Source organism: Temnothorax nylanderi, unplaced genomic scaffold, assembly GCF_030848795.1.
Source record: "Temnothorax nylanderi isolate EJ_2023f unplaced genomic scaffold, tnyl_v1.0 TNYL_tig0006_pilon, whole genome shotgun sequence".
NCBI lineage: Eukaryota > Metazoa > Arthropoda > Insecta > Hymenoptera > Formicidae > Temnothorax > Temnothorax nylanderi.
In genome coordinates, this window is record NW_027249068.1 from 2,317,229 (window position 1) to 2,332,355 (window position 15,127).

Below are 15,127 nucleotides of genomic sequence, written 5' to 3' on the forward strand. Positions count from 1 at the left end.
CACCGGCCTTTAAACTGACAACGCCAGTAGAAGGTAGAAGAACTCCCAGAAGACCCGCGAAAGGAAAGGGGTACCGTGTTTACGTTACGCAGGTCACAAATTTCAAATCACTCCTGACGAAACGGGCAACGTTGCGCGATAATAACGCGAGTATAGTACGTGGGATTTTAGTGAAACCGACAATTTTACGCTCCGAGAGATGGACGGGATGCAGGCAAAAATTGTTACGTGGACGGAACTGATACAGTCGGAGAAACTGCGGGAGGTGTTGGAGGATGTTCAGGTACGCTCTTTTCCGTTAGAAATAATATCCTTATTTCCGAGCGCGGTCTCATTGTTGACATATCTTTCAGATGACTATCCGCGTCCGACCGGACAGCAAGCTGAACGACGGTATATTTAGATTGCTGTTACGCTTATGTCGCGTGGCGGACAAATGTAATAAGCAGAACTGCGAGACCGGGAGAGATATCGCCAAATTAGCTGAATTGCTTTGCTCATTATTGATCGAGGTACCTGATGACAACAACTTTGTCAAAGCTCTATTCAAAATTGTTCACTGTTTAATTACTTTTAATCTGCACGAGGACGCGGCGGAGATATGTTGTTATTTGCAACCTGGCAATTTGTACGATCCTCAAGACGACACCAGGAATCTTCTGATAAAAGTGTTGTCCTTATGGCGTGTTTTAGTTAACAATATATATCTTACTCTTACGAATGAATCTTTGAACGTAGAGAGTTATAATAAACTGAAAAGTGTCATAAAGCACGAAATGAAAATGACGCAGATAGCATATAAAGATTATACGAAGCATTTGATTGTGGAGATGGGCAAACATTTAGATAGAATATCAGCTATTGATAAAGACAAGGAATATTTTGATGACTTTTGTAAATGTATATTGGAGTACTTGTCAGGGGTGCAGTTATATTTAGACAAAGATGAGAAATACATAATATATTGTCGTATACTTTGCATCATATGTCATGTGATATGTAGGACAGTTAATGCAACTGGTATTGAATCTGCAATAAAAACGTTAGATGAATTATGTAGTTATTTCGAGACTCTTCTGGCGGAGGACGAGGAATGCTGCCAGTGCTTTCGACAATTTCAAAGCTTGTGTACGAGTCTTTTAGTGCCAATGGAAAATCTTGTCGATAGTGCCAAAAATATAGGAAATATTATTTATCATAACTTAAACATTGCGCAGAAGTACGGATATGAGGGAGGTCTTAAGTGGAATGCAATCAGTATTATGGAGATAGTTGAGCCCATGTTCACTTACTGGGAAAAGTGTGTGGAAACTGACAAGCACATGCTCGATCGTTTGCTTGACACTGGCATCTTCCTAAAACTAATGAATTTATTCATACATATACATACAGATGAGTTTTACAACAAGCAAGTGTCGATCAAATGCAAGTGGTGCCTGGGCAAACTGTGTACAGTTAAGAGGGATTTGTACAATGCTATAGCGATGAAATGTAGATGCATCAGTTTAGTGTGTAAATATCCTGTTAAAACTTTGCCAGCAGAGGTGTGCGCTCTTACTAGAAAAATCTTGGAGCAAAACGTTGAATTGATTATTCGTGAAATGGAGGAAAGCGAATGTAAGCGCTGGACACAATCGTGGAATATTTGTCGGAATTTAATTTATAACATAGGCGTACTGTCCGAACACGTATACGAGGAAAGCGTGATTTTTTTTTCCTTCTTATGCACTTGTATCTTTCAGCTCGAAGGAATCGAATCAATCTCTATGGATCTTGAAAATTCCAAAAATCTTGAAAATATTCTTTCTTTTGCATTGCACAGATTAAGTGTTGTGCATTATAGAAACAATATGTATAGGAAAGCTATGACTATGTGTGCATTGAATGCCCTGTTAACTTATAATCAGTCGAACACAAAAGCTTTTCATACATGGATAAATATCAAGAAAAATGCTCCCGAAGAAGTTGCAAACTTAACTATGCTGAAGTGCTTGACAAATGATAAAGACGAGATAAAGAATGAACTGGGATTTTCAATCGATATTTCCAAATATGACTTTACTGCCTTGTGTTTGCGCGAAGCAACAATTTTGTTGGAGGAACAGATCACATTTACAAATGGCGTGGCTGCAGTTCTGGAAAAACTTGGGAAGCTACAGCCAAGTAATCAGTATGCACACACGGTGCAGTTATTAGGATATTATTTCTTAGGTTTGAAATATGACAGCTCTATTCTAAAATATCATGAGCAAGCTATACGCGATTTGAAGCAAGATAAGTCGAATTCTGTGGCTGTTCTGTGCTTGAAAGCTAATTTAAGCCTTTTTATGTTTGTGGAGGAGTTGCATATAATGAATAAGCAAACTCACTTGGAAATGGAAAATACAAAATTTGCTCTATGCGCCCCCAAGTTACGAGAACTAGCCGAAACCAAATCTCCGAATGTAGTTCCTGCTTATACTATGATAAACGTCAAAAAGGATAACAACCTTATGTTGTGTCTACAAAAGAGTTTAAAGAATTGGAAACAACTGTTTAAATACTATTTTGTAAGTTATGGAGAGTATTTATTGCATTAAGCTATTATTATTAAAAGCTTTGCAGTTCAGTAATCGTATAAAACTATTTTATTGTCAATAGAAAGAAATTGTCAAGGATTGGGAACCTAAACTTATACTTCGCATGCTGATAACAGCTGGTGAATATGCCCGGTTATATCGGTATGAAGATTGCGAAGCTGAAGTATGGACATTGGCATATAAGTTAGCATCAGAAATGAACGATCATACAATTATTTATAGTATGTTAAATTATTTGTTATAATAATTAAGAAAAAAGTATGTTTTATGGATGAGTTAATATAAATCCTTTTACAGTTACAGGTCGTTGTATATCATTGAGACAAATCAATTATGATTGGATTACTACTGCTAAAGAATATGTTAGAAAATGCAGAGATTCTAAGGACGAGGATGTAATTGGTGCCATTGCTATATTTTGGATAAGTTTAGCGGATCTCTATTTTGAATGTGGAAAGGTAAGAAAATAGTCTAAAACACGCAAATATTTTATCTAATATACAATACATATATAAAATTTTCTGTTATATATATATTTTTTTTTTAGTTTGATGATGCTAAGCAATTACTTACCGAAGCTAGAAATCTTCCAGGAATTTCATTTCTTGCTAATAAATCCGTGTATCTGTTAAGTTTAGATGTTATTATACGCAACATCCATTTTTATATTGTGGAACCTGAGGATTATAACTTGTACATTGAGGAAAGTCGGCTTACAGCGAGGAGCTTAAATCAAGATCTGTTGACGAAAAAATGTAATTATAGTTTATATGAAGCCACTTTTCTATTCTATTTAATCCTAATATAAAGCTACAATTCAATATCAATTTATATATGTGTAAAATTATTCGACTATTTACAAGCGATCTGTTTCAGGGACAAATCAAGTGACATATCTTTTCAGTTACGATGTACTTTTTACTACTGGAGTTAATTTGTCCATAAGAATAAACAGTCTATTATCTTTTCGTGGTATTAGCCCGGATTTAGTGCGACTCTTAAAGTCAGCACAGAGCTTAAATGCGATGCTACGTACTGCCGAACTATTGAAATCGCTGTGTTATATTGATCTGTCGCGTTTACAACTGGACGATTGCGAGGTAAAGCTGCAGGGCCTCGAGCACATGTTGAACATCGAGACGTTTCAGTTGTCGATGGAGTCCAAGTCCGTTGAAACACCATTCACTTATCTCGCAGTGACTCCCACGAAGATCGGAGATCCTGTCAGAGATACGCCGCAGTATGGCGCTTCTCCAGTGCTCGGGAAGAAAGTGTTTGACTTGCCGAAATTCACATTGCATACAGATTGCGACTGCTACAAATGCGGCAACGTTTCGTATCAGTACACGGTATTTGCCACCACTTATATCAGAGCGCAGCTATATGCCTTGCAAGATCACACCGCGGCAGCGCTCGATCACTTCCACGGCGCTTTTGAAATAAGACGGAAACTATTTAAAGAAGAAAAATCAGTTCTGCCTGAAAACTGGCCTTGTGACGAAATCGGTGTGAAGCGATTTTCTTGGCAAATACGTTTCTACATTATCGATTATATACAGTTATTGATCGATTTCTGTTACTTTCTGAAAACAAAGGTACCATCGAGACAAAAGGATGCGTTTGATATTACCAATTTAGCGATCAATATATGCCGCAAGTATACATTAGAGAGACATCCCGTCTATAAAATGGCTAAGGAATTAGCAATTGACAATGAATTCGAACCGGTTTTAGAGTCGTCAGACTTCAGTTCAAGTATGTACTTTTTAACACATGGCCTTTTTTCAAGACAAACTTCAGATAAGATCTTTATATTTATATGATAATCTTTGTTGCAGAGTTCATGGTTCCGCAGCCACATGACATTGATACAAGTGACCACGTAAAAATCTCGTTTGATCCAATCATTTGTGTCACGCCATCCGCTCAGAATCAACGTGCTAAGAAACCTGCTTCAATTCGACGTAGAAAGAGCCCAGTAGCTTTGAAGATAACTAAAGTTAATATGATTTGGAGCGATGATGAAGATGATGATAGTTTGTCACCACCACCAGCTACGTACTCGAATAGAAAAATCAAGTCGCGTACAAATTTAGTGAGAAGAAAAATTTTGGAGGAAGACTTAGCGGATGACGTGGCTAGTTTAAATATAGAAGACTCTGTGTCGAAAGAGACAAAGAAATTGGAAAATTCGAGTGAAGATAGAAACAGTACGCAAAAGAAATCAACAAGAGACATTATGATTAAAGTGACGTCTTTAGTTCCAGATATATCGAAGAGTTTGATGAACTTGGTAGACAAGACTGATTTACCTGCCACGACAGAAAATATTGATAAATTAGTAGAAAATGTAAGGAATCTCAAAATTAAATCAAAGACAAGAAAAAGCGTTAAAGATACGAAGCAATTGACAGTCGCTGATTATAATAAAAATATAGATCAGGCCATAGAGTTACTGAAAAACATGGCAATAAAAGAAAAGACAAATGAAAATAACGATTCTTCTACGCTGACAAAAAAACCTGAAAAAGTTAATAAATCACAAAACCAAAAGATTCCAGAAATACATAACGAAAGAAAATTCTTTAAGACCAGAACATTGAAAGAAACTATAGAAAACGCGGACACAGCGAATGAACCTAAAAATGCACGAAGTAAATGTCCCAAAATACTTTTAAATGATGAAGAACTCGGTCAAGAACGACCGACAAGAATGACAAGATCCAGTGTCAGAAGGTGCCAAAAAGAAAAACCATTGTAAAAACGTTGTATTAATGTAGAAACCATCTATAGTAGTAATTTGTTGTATAGAATTTTGTAAGATGCAGATAGTTTTGACAAAAGACTACTGCGTATATATTCCATAGCATGATAAAATAATTATTTTTAAATAAAAGTCCATTTTATAAATAATCGAAGATGCATCTTATTGTATTATATTTTATTTAAAAAATGTAGGGTTTACACGCTTATAAATTATTTCGAATGGATGGAAATTAAATTCAGGGTTTGAACTTCTTTTTTATTATATTTAATAAATAACCATTGATTTTGTTTCATGCAAATACTTTATGAACTTAAATGTGTTGACACTATATTTAGTATATTTTATGCTTTTATTCTTGTATGTTTATTATTCTTAAAATAAATATCACACAAGTCTCTAATATAATAACATAGATATTAATTATAGTAGATTTGACATGGTATAAGACGTGCTAACTTTATGATAAAATGTTAATTGATTTAAAATGATATCAAATTATTTGCTTTAAAATTGGCGGAAAAAATGGCGGTTTTCAATAATAGCCATCTTGGATCTGTTTTTTATTGCTGAACTGGCTGCACTAGTTCAGAGTTCATCTTTTTTACTCCACATTGGAAGGAAAAAAATAAACTCTGAACTAGCGCAGCCAGTTCAACAATACAGACTTCATTGAGTAGATATGACATTACCCCCTCTACTTTATGCGCATTCCTGAATTCTTCGTACTCTCTGCCACGGCGCCCACGGCCATGCGTTTGCATGCGTCTTTCGCGCAACATGGCGACCGGCAAGGGTCTTGCCGCGATTCTTCGCCCGAAGACCATTAACCTGCTCGGGAATAATAAGCTGAATAAATTCTCGCGCGGCGTTTTGCAGCAATGCAGCGCGTGCCAGCGACACATGGTGATCGTCGCGTCGACTGTCGGCGGCTGGAATCGCGAAAAAAGTAAGATGTATCCTCGTGCACTCGAACCTCGCTATATTACATCATTCTCGTTTTCCAACGAAAATTCCGTTCCCGGCGCTTTCGCCAGTGTGTCAACGATCTCCTCGCCTGTCGCGTCGACGTTCCCAACCTCAACCGCGCGAGTTTCCACCCGTTATGCGTTTCCCGTCGTCCGATATGTGCGGCGTTTTTCCAATGCATCGACATAACCTGCAAATCCGCGTGTATATACACGTTTGTCATATATTACTATTACGACATACTAGTCTGTTCTAGAAAGTTAGAGCTATTTTCCTACGGAATGTCATTGTCTATCTGTCCGTATAAATATCAACTGATGCATAACGGAGGAGCTAATTTGTTATAGATTTTTAGATACTCAAACAAGTTAAATCTATATTTTACTTTATATTTTAATAATGGAAAGCCTTCAGATCCAATATTTATTTTAGACGTAGGAAGAATGGTATATAATGCTTTGTAGTATTTGTGTTTGCCATATATATGATATACTAGTAAATATGTTCTAGAAAATTATAACAGCTTTTTTTCCTCGAGATACCATTATTTGTATTTATAGCTGTATAAATGTCAACCAATTCATAATGAAGAAACTAATTTGCCCTATATTTTTAGATACTCGGACAAGTCAAACCTATACTTTATTTTCCTTCGTTTTCTTTTATATATAAATAATAACAGGAAGACCTAGTCATGCCCAATATCCATTTCAGACATAGGAACAATAGTGCAACCACACAGGGCCATACACTTAACAAATAGATTGTTAAGGCGTAACTATTACGAAATCCTGGGTGTCGCCAAAAACGCCTCGTCAAAAGACATAAAGAAGTCTTATTATCAACTCGCTAAGAAGTATCATCCCGACACGAATAAAGGAGATCCGGACGCCAACAAGAAGTTTCAAGAAGTTTCCGAGGCGTACGAAGTATTAAGCGACGATACTAAGAGGAAAGAATATGATACGTGGGGCGCAACTTCGGAGCAAATGGGTATGGGAATGGGCCAGGGTCAGGGGGGACCCAAGAGCTATAATCAACACTGGCAATATAGATCGACCATTAATGCCGAAGAGTTGTTCAGAAAAATATTCGGCGACGCCGGATTCCAAAGTGGGGCCTTCAGTGATTTTGAAGACTTTACAGAAACAAAGTACGGTTTTGGGGCGGCTCAAGAGGTATGCAAGTACGATTCACATATTTCCTGATAAATGCAACATGTAAATAACGCTTCTCTTACAGGTGATAATGAATTTAACGTTCTCTCAAGCCGCCAGAGGTGTGAATAAGGATATCAACGTGAACGTAATAGACACTTGTCCGAAATGCGGAGGTTCGCGCTGCGAGATAGGAACTAAGCCAGCAAAATGTTTTTATTGCAACGGTACGGGAATGGAGACGATATCCACCGGTCCTTTTGTAATGAGTTCGACTTGTCGGTACTGTCAAGGCACAAAAATGCACATCAAGTTCCCTTGCACGGAGTGCAACGCGAAAGGACAAACGGTGAGAGAATGTTTCTTGATTCTGTCTATGCATCATCCGATAAAAACCATTATTATCTTATTTATCGTTATTGTATTAATTATTATGTTTTAAACGCTGCATTTCTGTAGGTACAACGTAAGAAAATAACGGTGCCGGTTCCAGCCGGAGTAGAGGACGGTCAAACGATCCGTATGGCACTGGGCAGGAAAGAGATATTCGTGACATTCCGTGTGGAGAAGTCCCGGTACTTCCGCCGTGATGGGCCCGACGTGCACACGGACGCGGAAGTTTCCCTCGCGCAGGCGGTGCTGGGTGGTACGATACGAGTGGAGGGCGTATACGAAAATCAGACTATACAAATAATGCCGGGTACGTCCTCCCACACGCGAATCCGTTTGACCGGCAAGGGATTGAAGAAGGTCGACGGAATGGGTTACGGCGATCATTACGTAAACGTCAAGATAACCGTGCCTAAACAATTGACGGAAAAGCAGCAAGCATTGTTTCAAGCGTACGCCGAACTCGAAACCAACACTCCCGGCAGTATACACGGTGTAACATATAAAACGGATGGTAAGGACAAACGATGAAACGTAAATCATCATTTTTAATTATTTTATTTCGATTTAATATTATTTCGAGTTTTTCTATCGAACTGTACGTATATTTATTTGTATTTGTGACGTCGATCATTTAATGGTACTGCAAAACTACCGTTTCTGCATTGCACTAACGTATTCTCATTAGATTATACGTCGCTTGAGTTTTCCCCTGTGTACCTGCTATTACTAATTAAATAAAACACGTTAAAATGTTATAAAATGCGTTTCATTGATGTTTTTCGAAATGAAACGAAAAATTCTTGTATACCGAAATTTTTGCGATAACAGAAATTTGAGTGAGACGTATATATTTAACTAATTCAATGTAAAATTCATATTTTCAAGTGAAATCTTCATTAGTAGCTCCAATGTTTTTTCTAGGCACGGCAGGTCCAAAGGTGCAAACTCAAGCGAGACAAGAGGTTCAAAATGATCAGAATGATGGTCTACTTAGAAAAATTAAAAAAGTTATATTTGGGTAAAGAACGAATTGTAAGTAGAACTAGATAACACATTATATCTATGATAAATATACACGGCGTATATTCTATAGTTATAACTAGAATGTAGATCAGAATGTTTATGAACGGGGATTCTAAATAAAAAGTCTGTTCTTTTTAGCTGAACTTCCTGTACGGTTTATTTTTTCTTTTTTTTCTCGCCAGCGTGAAAAGAGAGAGAGGGAAGATGAAACCGCACAAGTTCAGCTGAAAATAATAGACCTAATTTCATTAGTACAATTCTCTAAACTCGTTGTCTCCGACCAATCCCAAACTATATTCGAGAAATAGATTTTTTAAATTTGAAGTTGATTATTTCGTGGTGAAAATATCTCGTGATAAGAATTATTTGCCGCAAATTTTAAGTCACCATTATAAAATCTCCGTAAAATCAATTAGGCTTCTCGAACATTCATATATAATGTTTATCTTAACAAAAGATATTAGAAATATGTCGATACGTACAAATTTGTTTACAGGTACGAAAGAGTGCTATTCAGGTCCATTGCACTTGGTGGAATCTATACGAATAGCGTTAGGAAATACGCCTAATCGCGAAATCCAGTCTTCATCTTCTGAGCCCGAGCATCCAGGAGACAAACCTCTTAACAACAGGTCCGTGCATACCAAAGATACGTCAGACGTCGTTGGCAAAAATGACACTAACGCTGGAATGCAACGACAGAAAGTGCCCCAGTAATCGCGAGCGTCTAAAGCAATCTGTAAAGATCTAGAAAATGCTGCTTGTGTTGTTACGTTACTAATATGTATATCGTATATACGCTAGCATCATCATTACAATGGGAGTTTGGGCCTGAAATTATGTACACTTTCGATCAAGTTAAAAAAAAAACGAGCATGAAGATTATCGTTACGAGCGAATAAGTGATGCCAGCCTGATGCCGCTTAGATAACGTATAGCTGTACAGTCGTATCGTAGCGTACAAATTTGTCTTTATTACATCTTATTTAAATAAAGTGTACATGAAGATAAATATAGCTGTTATCTGTTCATCTTGGTCGAGACGATGTTTGTAAAATATACGACGATATATTTGTAAAATAAATTCTGCTCAACACGTATCCCTTTGCATATACCTAGAAATGCAATTATTTACGTTCTTTCATGTGGATTCTTCGATCTTCATTTTTTTTTCTCGTCTTACGAGCAACTATTGGATATAAATCATACAAAAATGTTGGCTATACGAAGATATAGCCTATCTGGTTTGAGACCATGTAGCTATTACGCGTTTTATCTTGCGAAATAAAAGATTATCTGAAACGTACATATCTGGATAATCTGTATTTTTTTGTAATTGTGTTATTACAGATAATCCAGAAGTCAAAGGTAAATTGTAATTTCGTCAACTTTTTTTTATTTACAAATATTGACTATGGTAGAGCAGAATAACATGATAAACGGAATATTGACGAAATATGTATGTACAAGAAGCTGAAAAATGTTAAACTGATTAAGCTTCAGTCAATAGGCCGTATTTCAGTCCAATGTTTGTAAGACTTTGCGTTGCTGATACTCGTAATATAGCTACCATTATTGCCGCGATAGTAACAGCGCCTTCCAAATACAGACCGTACAGTATCCGTACGTGACTGGCAGTAGTAGAAAGACCCCCTGCCGCGGTAAAGTCCAACGGAAACAACACGCTCGCCGCGATCGGTCTCGATCTCGCTATTCCGAAGCACAATACCCCCAAGATATAGTAAGCGACTACAATAGAAATCCCAAAGTTTTCTTAATTACTACGTTCATTTTATATTATTCAATTATTATTTAATATTTCACTTTTTATTTCAACTAACTCTTGAAACAAAAGTAAGCGAGTAGCAATAATTAGAAAGTAGACAAGAAAGAGATAAATTTTTATATAGACTCGTGATGAAAGATTTACCTGAACCAACGAACGACAGTATTTTGATCCATCTCGGCATCCGTCTAGAATAGTTGGATTCCGTATTGCTGAGTTGCACGCCTCGTCTGATGAGCGCGTATTTTTGTAGGTGAAAAGCCACCAAGAGACCAAAATTTAGTATAAGAAGGAAATGCGCGGGGATGCCAATAGCGGCAAAAATCACTCCGACCGTACGACCAGCGTTGGTTCGCGGAACCGGCGCTCCAAAACCTGTAAAATTTAAGAACATTTAAGAGAGAGAACATGATACAATTTTCATGTAATTATCTAAGAATTTTATTAATAATCAGTTGGGACTGTTTAGCCCTGCAATTAACATACCTAAAGTAGTAATTAGCGATATGGCGAACAACACACAGCCGGGAAATGTCCACAGCTGTCCGCTATTACCACCTTCGCCGTAGCCGGAACTGACGGCGATCAAGAGGAGTTCCTCGTGTTTGGCCACATATTGGCGGACCTTGTCGCTCCACAACGGCTCCACATCCTGATCCTGCTCTGTCCGCAATTGCCGCAACTCCGTCGCCAAACCGACCGCTAAATCCTTCTGCATATTCTTCAGCGACACGACCTGTTCGCGTTCGCGAGGTCCTTCCGTGGCGCAGAACGCCGCCGCGCCTGCCACCGTCCATATCACGAGTATCCACAGAAGACCTGCGACAAATTATAAATATTAATTAAATTAGCTCAATGAAAAAAATCTTAAACAGATCAACGTTACATAATAATTTTAGCTAGCTCGTACCGAATTGCGATAACGACAATCGTCCCAGAAATCTCAGGTACTTCCAAAATCTCGAGAATTTCTCTGAGGAATTTCCATTATCCTCCTCGATGTCTCTGAGAGTTGGCAGAAATCTTAATCGCAGCGGTAATCCTTCTATAGTCTGGACAGTTACGGACTTTGTCCATTTTTTTGTCGGTATTACGCCGTTTTTCAAGCGAGGGGAGATCTCCGAAGATAACGTGGTCGGTGTGTCCGTAATATCTATTTTTGAACATTTGTATATAAGCAGAAAACCATTTACATAAGCAGAAAACTTACAATGATATACGAGACATATTTTGAAATATAGTATCCTAAAAAATTGCCGTAATTTTTTTTAAGTTTAAAGTGTCGCGCAGTATATCAAGTCATTTAAAGAATGATCGTTTTTCAATCACTAAAGAAAATGTCAAATCGATTTCCTCATCAAGTTCACGATAGCGTGCATTAGCAAAACACGCAATGATCGATTGAAACTTACGTGACATGTATTACTGAAAAAGTTATACTATCTCTTCCTGCGTATGTAACTACTGTCGTTACCTGATATAATAATTATACTTTTCTTTCAATGTTTTTTTATATGAATTATTTATACGAATATTAGATATCACCTAAGAACATTTTGCAAGCTGCTTACAAATTATAATTTACACTTTCCTTATTATACTAAAAATTGCATCGATTTTTTACGTTTTATTTTTTATTGTATCAAGTACAAAAATGTCTATCAATTAAAATGCATGGTTTTAAGAAATTAAATCACGTAACATCTATTATACCAATGCTGCAAACGACATCGTCGTCGTCGTCCCCCTCGTCGTTCGCGCGATGCTCCGTCATCCTCATGCGAAACTCAGTGATGCGACGACGTGCAGCATCCTTGACGAGGGCCGCGGTCCTGACCCGCGGATGGACTAGGTTCCTGCAGATGCGACGCCGCTTCTTGGTGTCCGAGGAGGATCGCAGGGGTACGGCATATCGTCCACGTACGCGCGGCACGGATGTCGCAACAGATGCCGGGACGCGTGGTAGCGTCGCGACGCTCGGCACGTCACTGAGGGGTGTCGTGACGCCTCCGATGGCCGGTGGTCGCGGGAAAAGGGGCACGTCCATCGGCTAAGGTCAAGATGAGCCGTGTTATAACACTTATAACCGCCGAAGGCTCCACGATCGCGTTTAACGATCTTCCGGTCGATTACACAATTGTACATATTTCACGCAACATTGACGGGAAAGCTGCACGCCTTACTCACTTCAACGTGAGTGTTGTGTATCACTTTTCCAAGAGATTTCTCTCAACACGGACAATGATATCCCCGAGCACTTGTTGAGTCGATTCATCCCGCGAGACGCGTCAAGTGTTCTTCCAATATTTCGGAGAAATCTTACGTTCCGCTGGCTTCTTTATTTGAGCGTAGTCCTTGAATGCGATTTTACGCGGAGATTTATGTATTAATATATCTATTGCGTTGTGTGTGATCTTATTTCTGTCTCATATGTAATTACAGCGTTTTATTTCAGTCGGCCAACTGTGTGCCAGACATTATTAATCATCATACAGGTAGTTACTTCGTTCGCGGATAGATCCGACCTTTCGATCTTGATAAACTTTTCTGTCGGTCACAACTTTAATTTACTTGTTCCTCGCGGGAATTTTTTTGCTTATTCATAAGCATGTACATAGGAGTCGTGGATCGATAAGCTTTACACGGAAACATGCTTTGTGTTCCATTAATAATCTATAAACCGCTATCTCTATACACTGTTGAATACATAATACACCAAAATATGGCGACAATGTTTAACTTGTTTTAATCCACACGTGCCATCGTATATTTCAAAGCTATAACTCACGCGTTATCCACGTTATTAATACTCCTCGATTACAGATTCGTAAACACATATGCTTATCTGACCTCATATGACCAAGTCCCGATAGTGTTTCGAAACTTATATCTACTTACTAAATCGAATAAATAAAGGAAAATAGAGAAAGAGGCAGAGCTATACAAACGCTGCGATTCGACATCTCAAAAACTTCAAGAAATACTGGCTCCGTGGAGCGAAATCTTCGTGCATTAGGCGCGTTGCACCGCGGCACGGCCGGAAGAAGTGTGATGTGTAGGTACACACACACACACACACATATATATGTATGTACTCTCCTCTCTCCTGTGAACTGCTAAAATTAGAGCGCGGCCTTGAGAATCAATGACGACGACCCTAAGCGATTCCCATATCGCCACTTTCTGTCTATAACAAATTGCACGCGTGCCCTACCTTCGATTAGACATGCTCCCGCGATGGATCCTGCGTGATCGCGCACGGTAAAACCCGCGCCCGTTCGATACTATATAGTGCCGCAACTACGGTAGGGCTATTATAATGCGTCACGCGATATGCCAATTTATAACCGACTCCTGTAATACGTAATAATCATCAGCTTTGGCGATAATTAGAAATCGAAAATTAATATAACGTCAAACTTATCTTACAGACTTCCGATATAGTTTTTATCGTTTACACACATGTAAAGGGAAACGTCTTCTCCTTGCAACATATATCTTCCTGATACCGTTGGTAAACGCTCTCTTATTGAATTGTCGATCATTTGACCTTGTTATCTACGCGTACATTGTCCTCGCGCTCGATAATTTCGTGTTGCCACGATCGTAGATCCGAGGTTCCTTGACACGCATGTAAAACATTATTTTTTATTTTAATAGAGGCTGCAGGCTGCAGGCTGCAACTATAAAATATAATACGTTTAAAAATTATATGTTGAAGTCGAAATAAAGGATTGTTATAAAGATATATATATATGTATATATATATTAGTACATTAATATAAATGTAAAGATACATTTCAGCGCCAGTGGAAAATTCGGAGCATAATCCAGGCTGAAATCTATGTGCAATTAGTGGCATTATTTTTCCTGTTCCGCCTGCAATCACAGCTAGTATCTCGGCCGCGCGTGTTGTGCCTTTGCCAGCGCGATTGCGCGGCATCGATCCGCGACACCTCGCAGTCTGTATCTCTTCGCTAAACATCATGTCGTGCCAGTTCGATGGCGGATGTTCCTCGGAGAACCCGCCGCTTGCGCCTGTAATATGGAACATCGTTCCACCGTTCTCGATCGACGAGGAGATCGGGGAACAACCGAGGTGCGTTTAGACGGACTGTCTCTCATTGCCAACTTGTCAATTCTAGCTTCGCTCGCGTGCTCTAAACGTACTCCCCTCAAAATCCCTTTCCACGTTGCTAAAAATATGACAGCAACCGAATACCGAGCAATGTAGAATGATCCATTTTAGCCTTGCGCCGCACAGGCGTGTCTCACTCCTGGAAAGATCGATTTCAGATTTACCAAAATGGTATCAACCTGAATTAGCTTATAGAGAAGAACTTCATCGCCTTGCGCGTTTTAATCTTTGGCTATTCATAGATTAATGAGACAGACATAGGAAGATTACTTTTGAATTAAGTTAATTAGAATCTAAATGTATTCTTAGATAAGAAAG

The 15,127-nt window shown here is 38.5% G+C and overlaps 3 protein-coding genes across 9 annotated transcripts; 2 read left to right on the plus strand and 1 right to left on the minus strand.

Moving 5' to 3' along the window:
• The first annotated feature begins 12 nt into the window (after positions 1 to 12).
• On the plus strand, positions 13 to 5,492 carry LOC139778919 (uncharacterized). Its single transcript, XM_071717058.1, has 7 exons — positions 13 to 283; positions 354 to 2,549; positions 2,641 to 2,800; positions 2,877 to 3,037; positions 3,127 to 3,334; positions 3,456 to 4,334; positions 4,418 to 5,492. The coding sequence occupies exons 1-7, from the start codon at positions 200 to 202 to the stop codon at positions 5,338 to 5,340; spliced, it is 4,611 nt and encodes a 1,536-aa protein (XP_071573159.1). The 5' UTR covers positions 13 to 199; the 3' UTR covers positions 5,341 to 5,492.
• A 595-nt stretch (positions 5,493 to 6,087) lies between these two features.
• Positions 6,088 to 9,985, plus strand: LOC139778968 (protein tumorous imaginal discs, mitochondrial). 2 transcript variants are annotated; one of them, XM_071717156.1, is made up of 5 exons: positions 6,088 to 6,292; positions 7,027 to 7,490; positions 7,555 to 7,818; positions 7,929 to 8,373; positions 8,784 to 8,897. In XM_071717156.1, exons 1-5 carry the CDS (start codon positions 6,106 to 6,108, stop codon positions 8,882 to 8,884), a joined length of 1,461 nt encoding a protein of 486 aa, XP_071573257.1. In that variant the 5' UTR covers positions 6,088 to 6,105; the 3' UTR covers positions 8,885 to 8,897. The 2 variants fall into 2 exon arrangements, with proteins under 2 accessions (XP_071573257.1, XP_071573249.1); XM_071717148.1 differs by lacking the exon at positions 8,784 to 8,897 and adding an exon at positions 9,382 to 9,985 and having other exon boundaries at positions 6,089 to 6,292.
• LOC139778979 (uncharacterized) lies at positions 8,402 to 14,609 on the minus strand. 6 transcript variants are annotated; one of them, XM_071717169.1, is made up of 8 exons: positions 14,469 to 14,609; positions 14,101 to 14,354; positions 13,886 to 14,025; positions 12,385 to 13,787; positions 11,582 to 11,824; positions 11,158 to 11,490; positions 10,816 to 11,046; positions 8,402 to 10,634 (listed from the first exon to the last, which is right to left on the minus strand). In XM_071717169.1, the coding sequence occupies exons 4-8, from the start codon at positions 12,716 to 12,718 to the stop codon at positions 10,378 to 10,380; spliced, it is 1,398 nt and encodes a 465-aa protein (XP_071573270.1). In that variant the 5' UTR covers positions 12,719 to 13,787; positions 13,886 to 14,025; positions 14,101 to 14,354; positions 14,469 to 14,609; the 3' UTR covers positions 8,402 to 10,377. The 6 variants fall into 6 exon arrangements, with proteins under 6 accessions (XP_071573270.1, XP_071573278.1, XP_071573292.1 ...); XM_071717177.1 differs by having other exon boundaries at positions 14,447 to 14,590; XM_071717191.1 differs by having other exon boundaries at positions 12,385 to 12,721; positions 12,859 to 13,787; positions 14,101 to 14,590.
• Between the last annotated feature and the right edge of the window lie 518 nt (positions 14,610 to 15,127).

Coding starts and splice junctions, on each gene's coding strand:
- LOC139778919 (XM_071717058.1), top strand. CDS start 200: ATGGACGGGATGCAGGCAAAAATTGTTACGTGGACGGAACTGATACAG. Junction 2,550..2,640: donor AACTGTTTAAATACTATTTT/GTAAGTTATGGA, acceptor TATTGTCAATAG/AAAGAAATTGTCAAGGATTG. Junction 3,038..3,126: donor TCTATTTTGAATGTGGAAAG/GTAAGAAAATAG, acceptor TTTTTTTTTTAG/TTTGATGATGCTAAGCAATT.
- LOC139778968 (XM_071717148.1), top strand. CDS start 6,106: ATGCGTCTTTCGCGCAACATGGCGACCGGCAAGGGTCTTGCCGCGATT. Junction 6,293..7,026: donor CGGCTGGAATCGCGAAAAAA/GTAAGATGTATC, acceptor TATCCATTTCAG/ACATAGGAACAATAGTGCAA. Junction 8,374..9,381: donor TGTAACATATAAAACGGATG/GTAAGGACAAAC, acceptor ATTTGTTTACAG/GTACGAAAGAGTGCTATTCA.
- LOC139778979 (XM_071717169.1), bottom strand. CDS start 12,718: ATGGACGTGCCCCTTTTCCCGCGACCACCGGCCATCGGAGGCGTCACG. Junction 11,825..12,384: donor CGATGTCGTTTGCAGCATTG/GTATAATAGATG, acceptor GTTCAAAAATAG/ATATTACGGACACACCGACC. Junction 10,635..10,815: donor ACTGTCGTTCGTTGGTTCAG/GTAAATCTTTCA, acceptor TTTCTATTGTAG/TCGCTTACTATATCTTGGGG.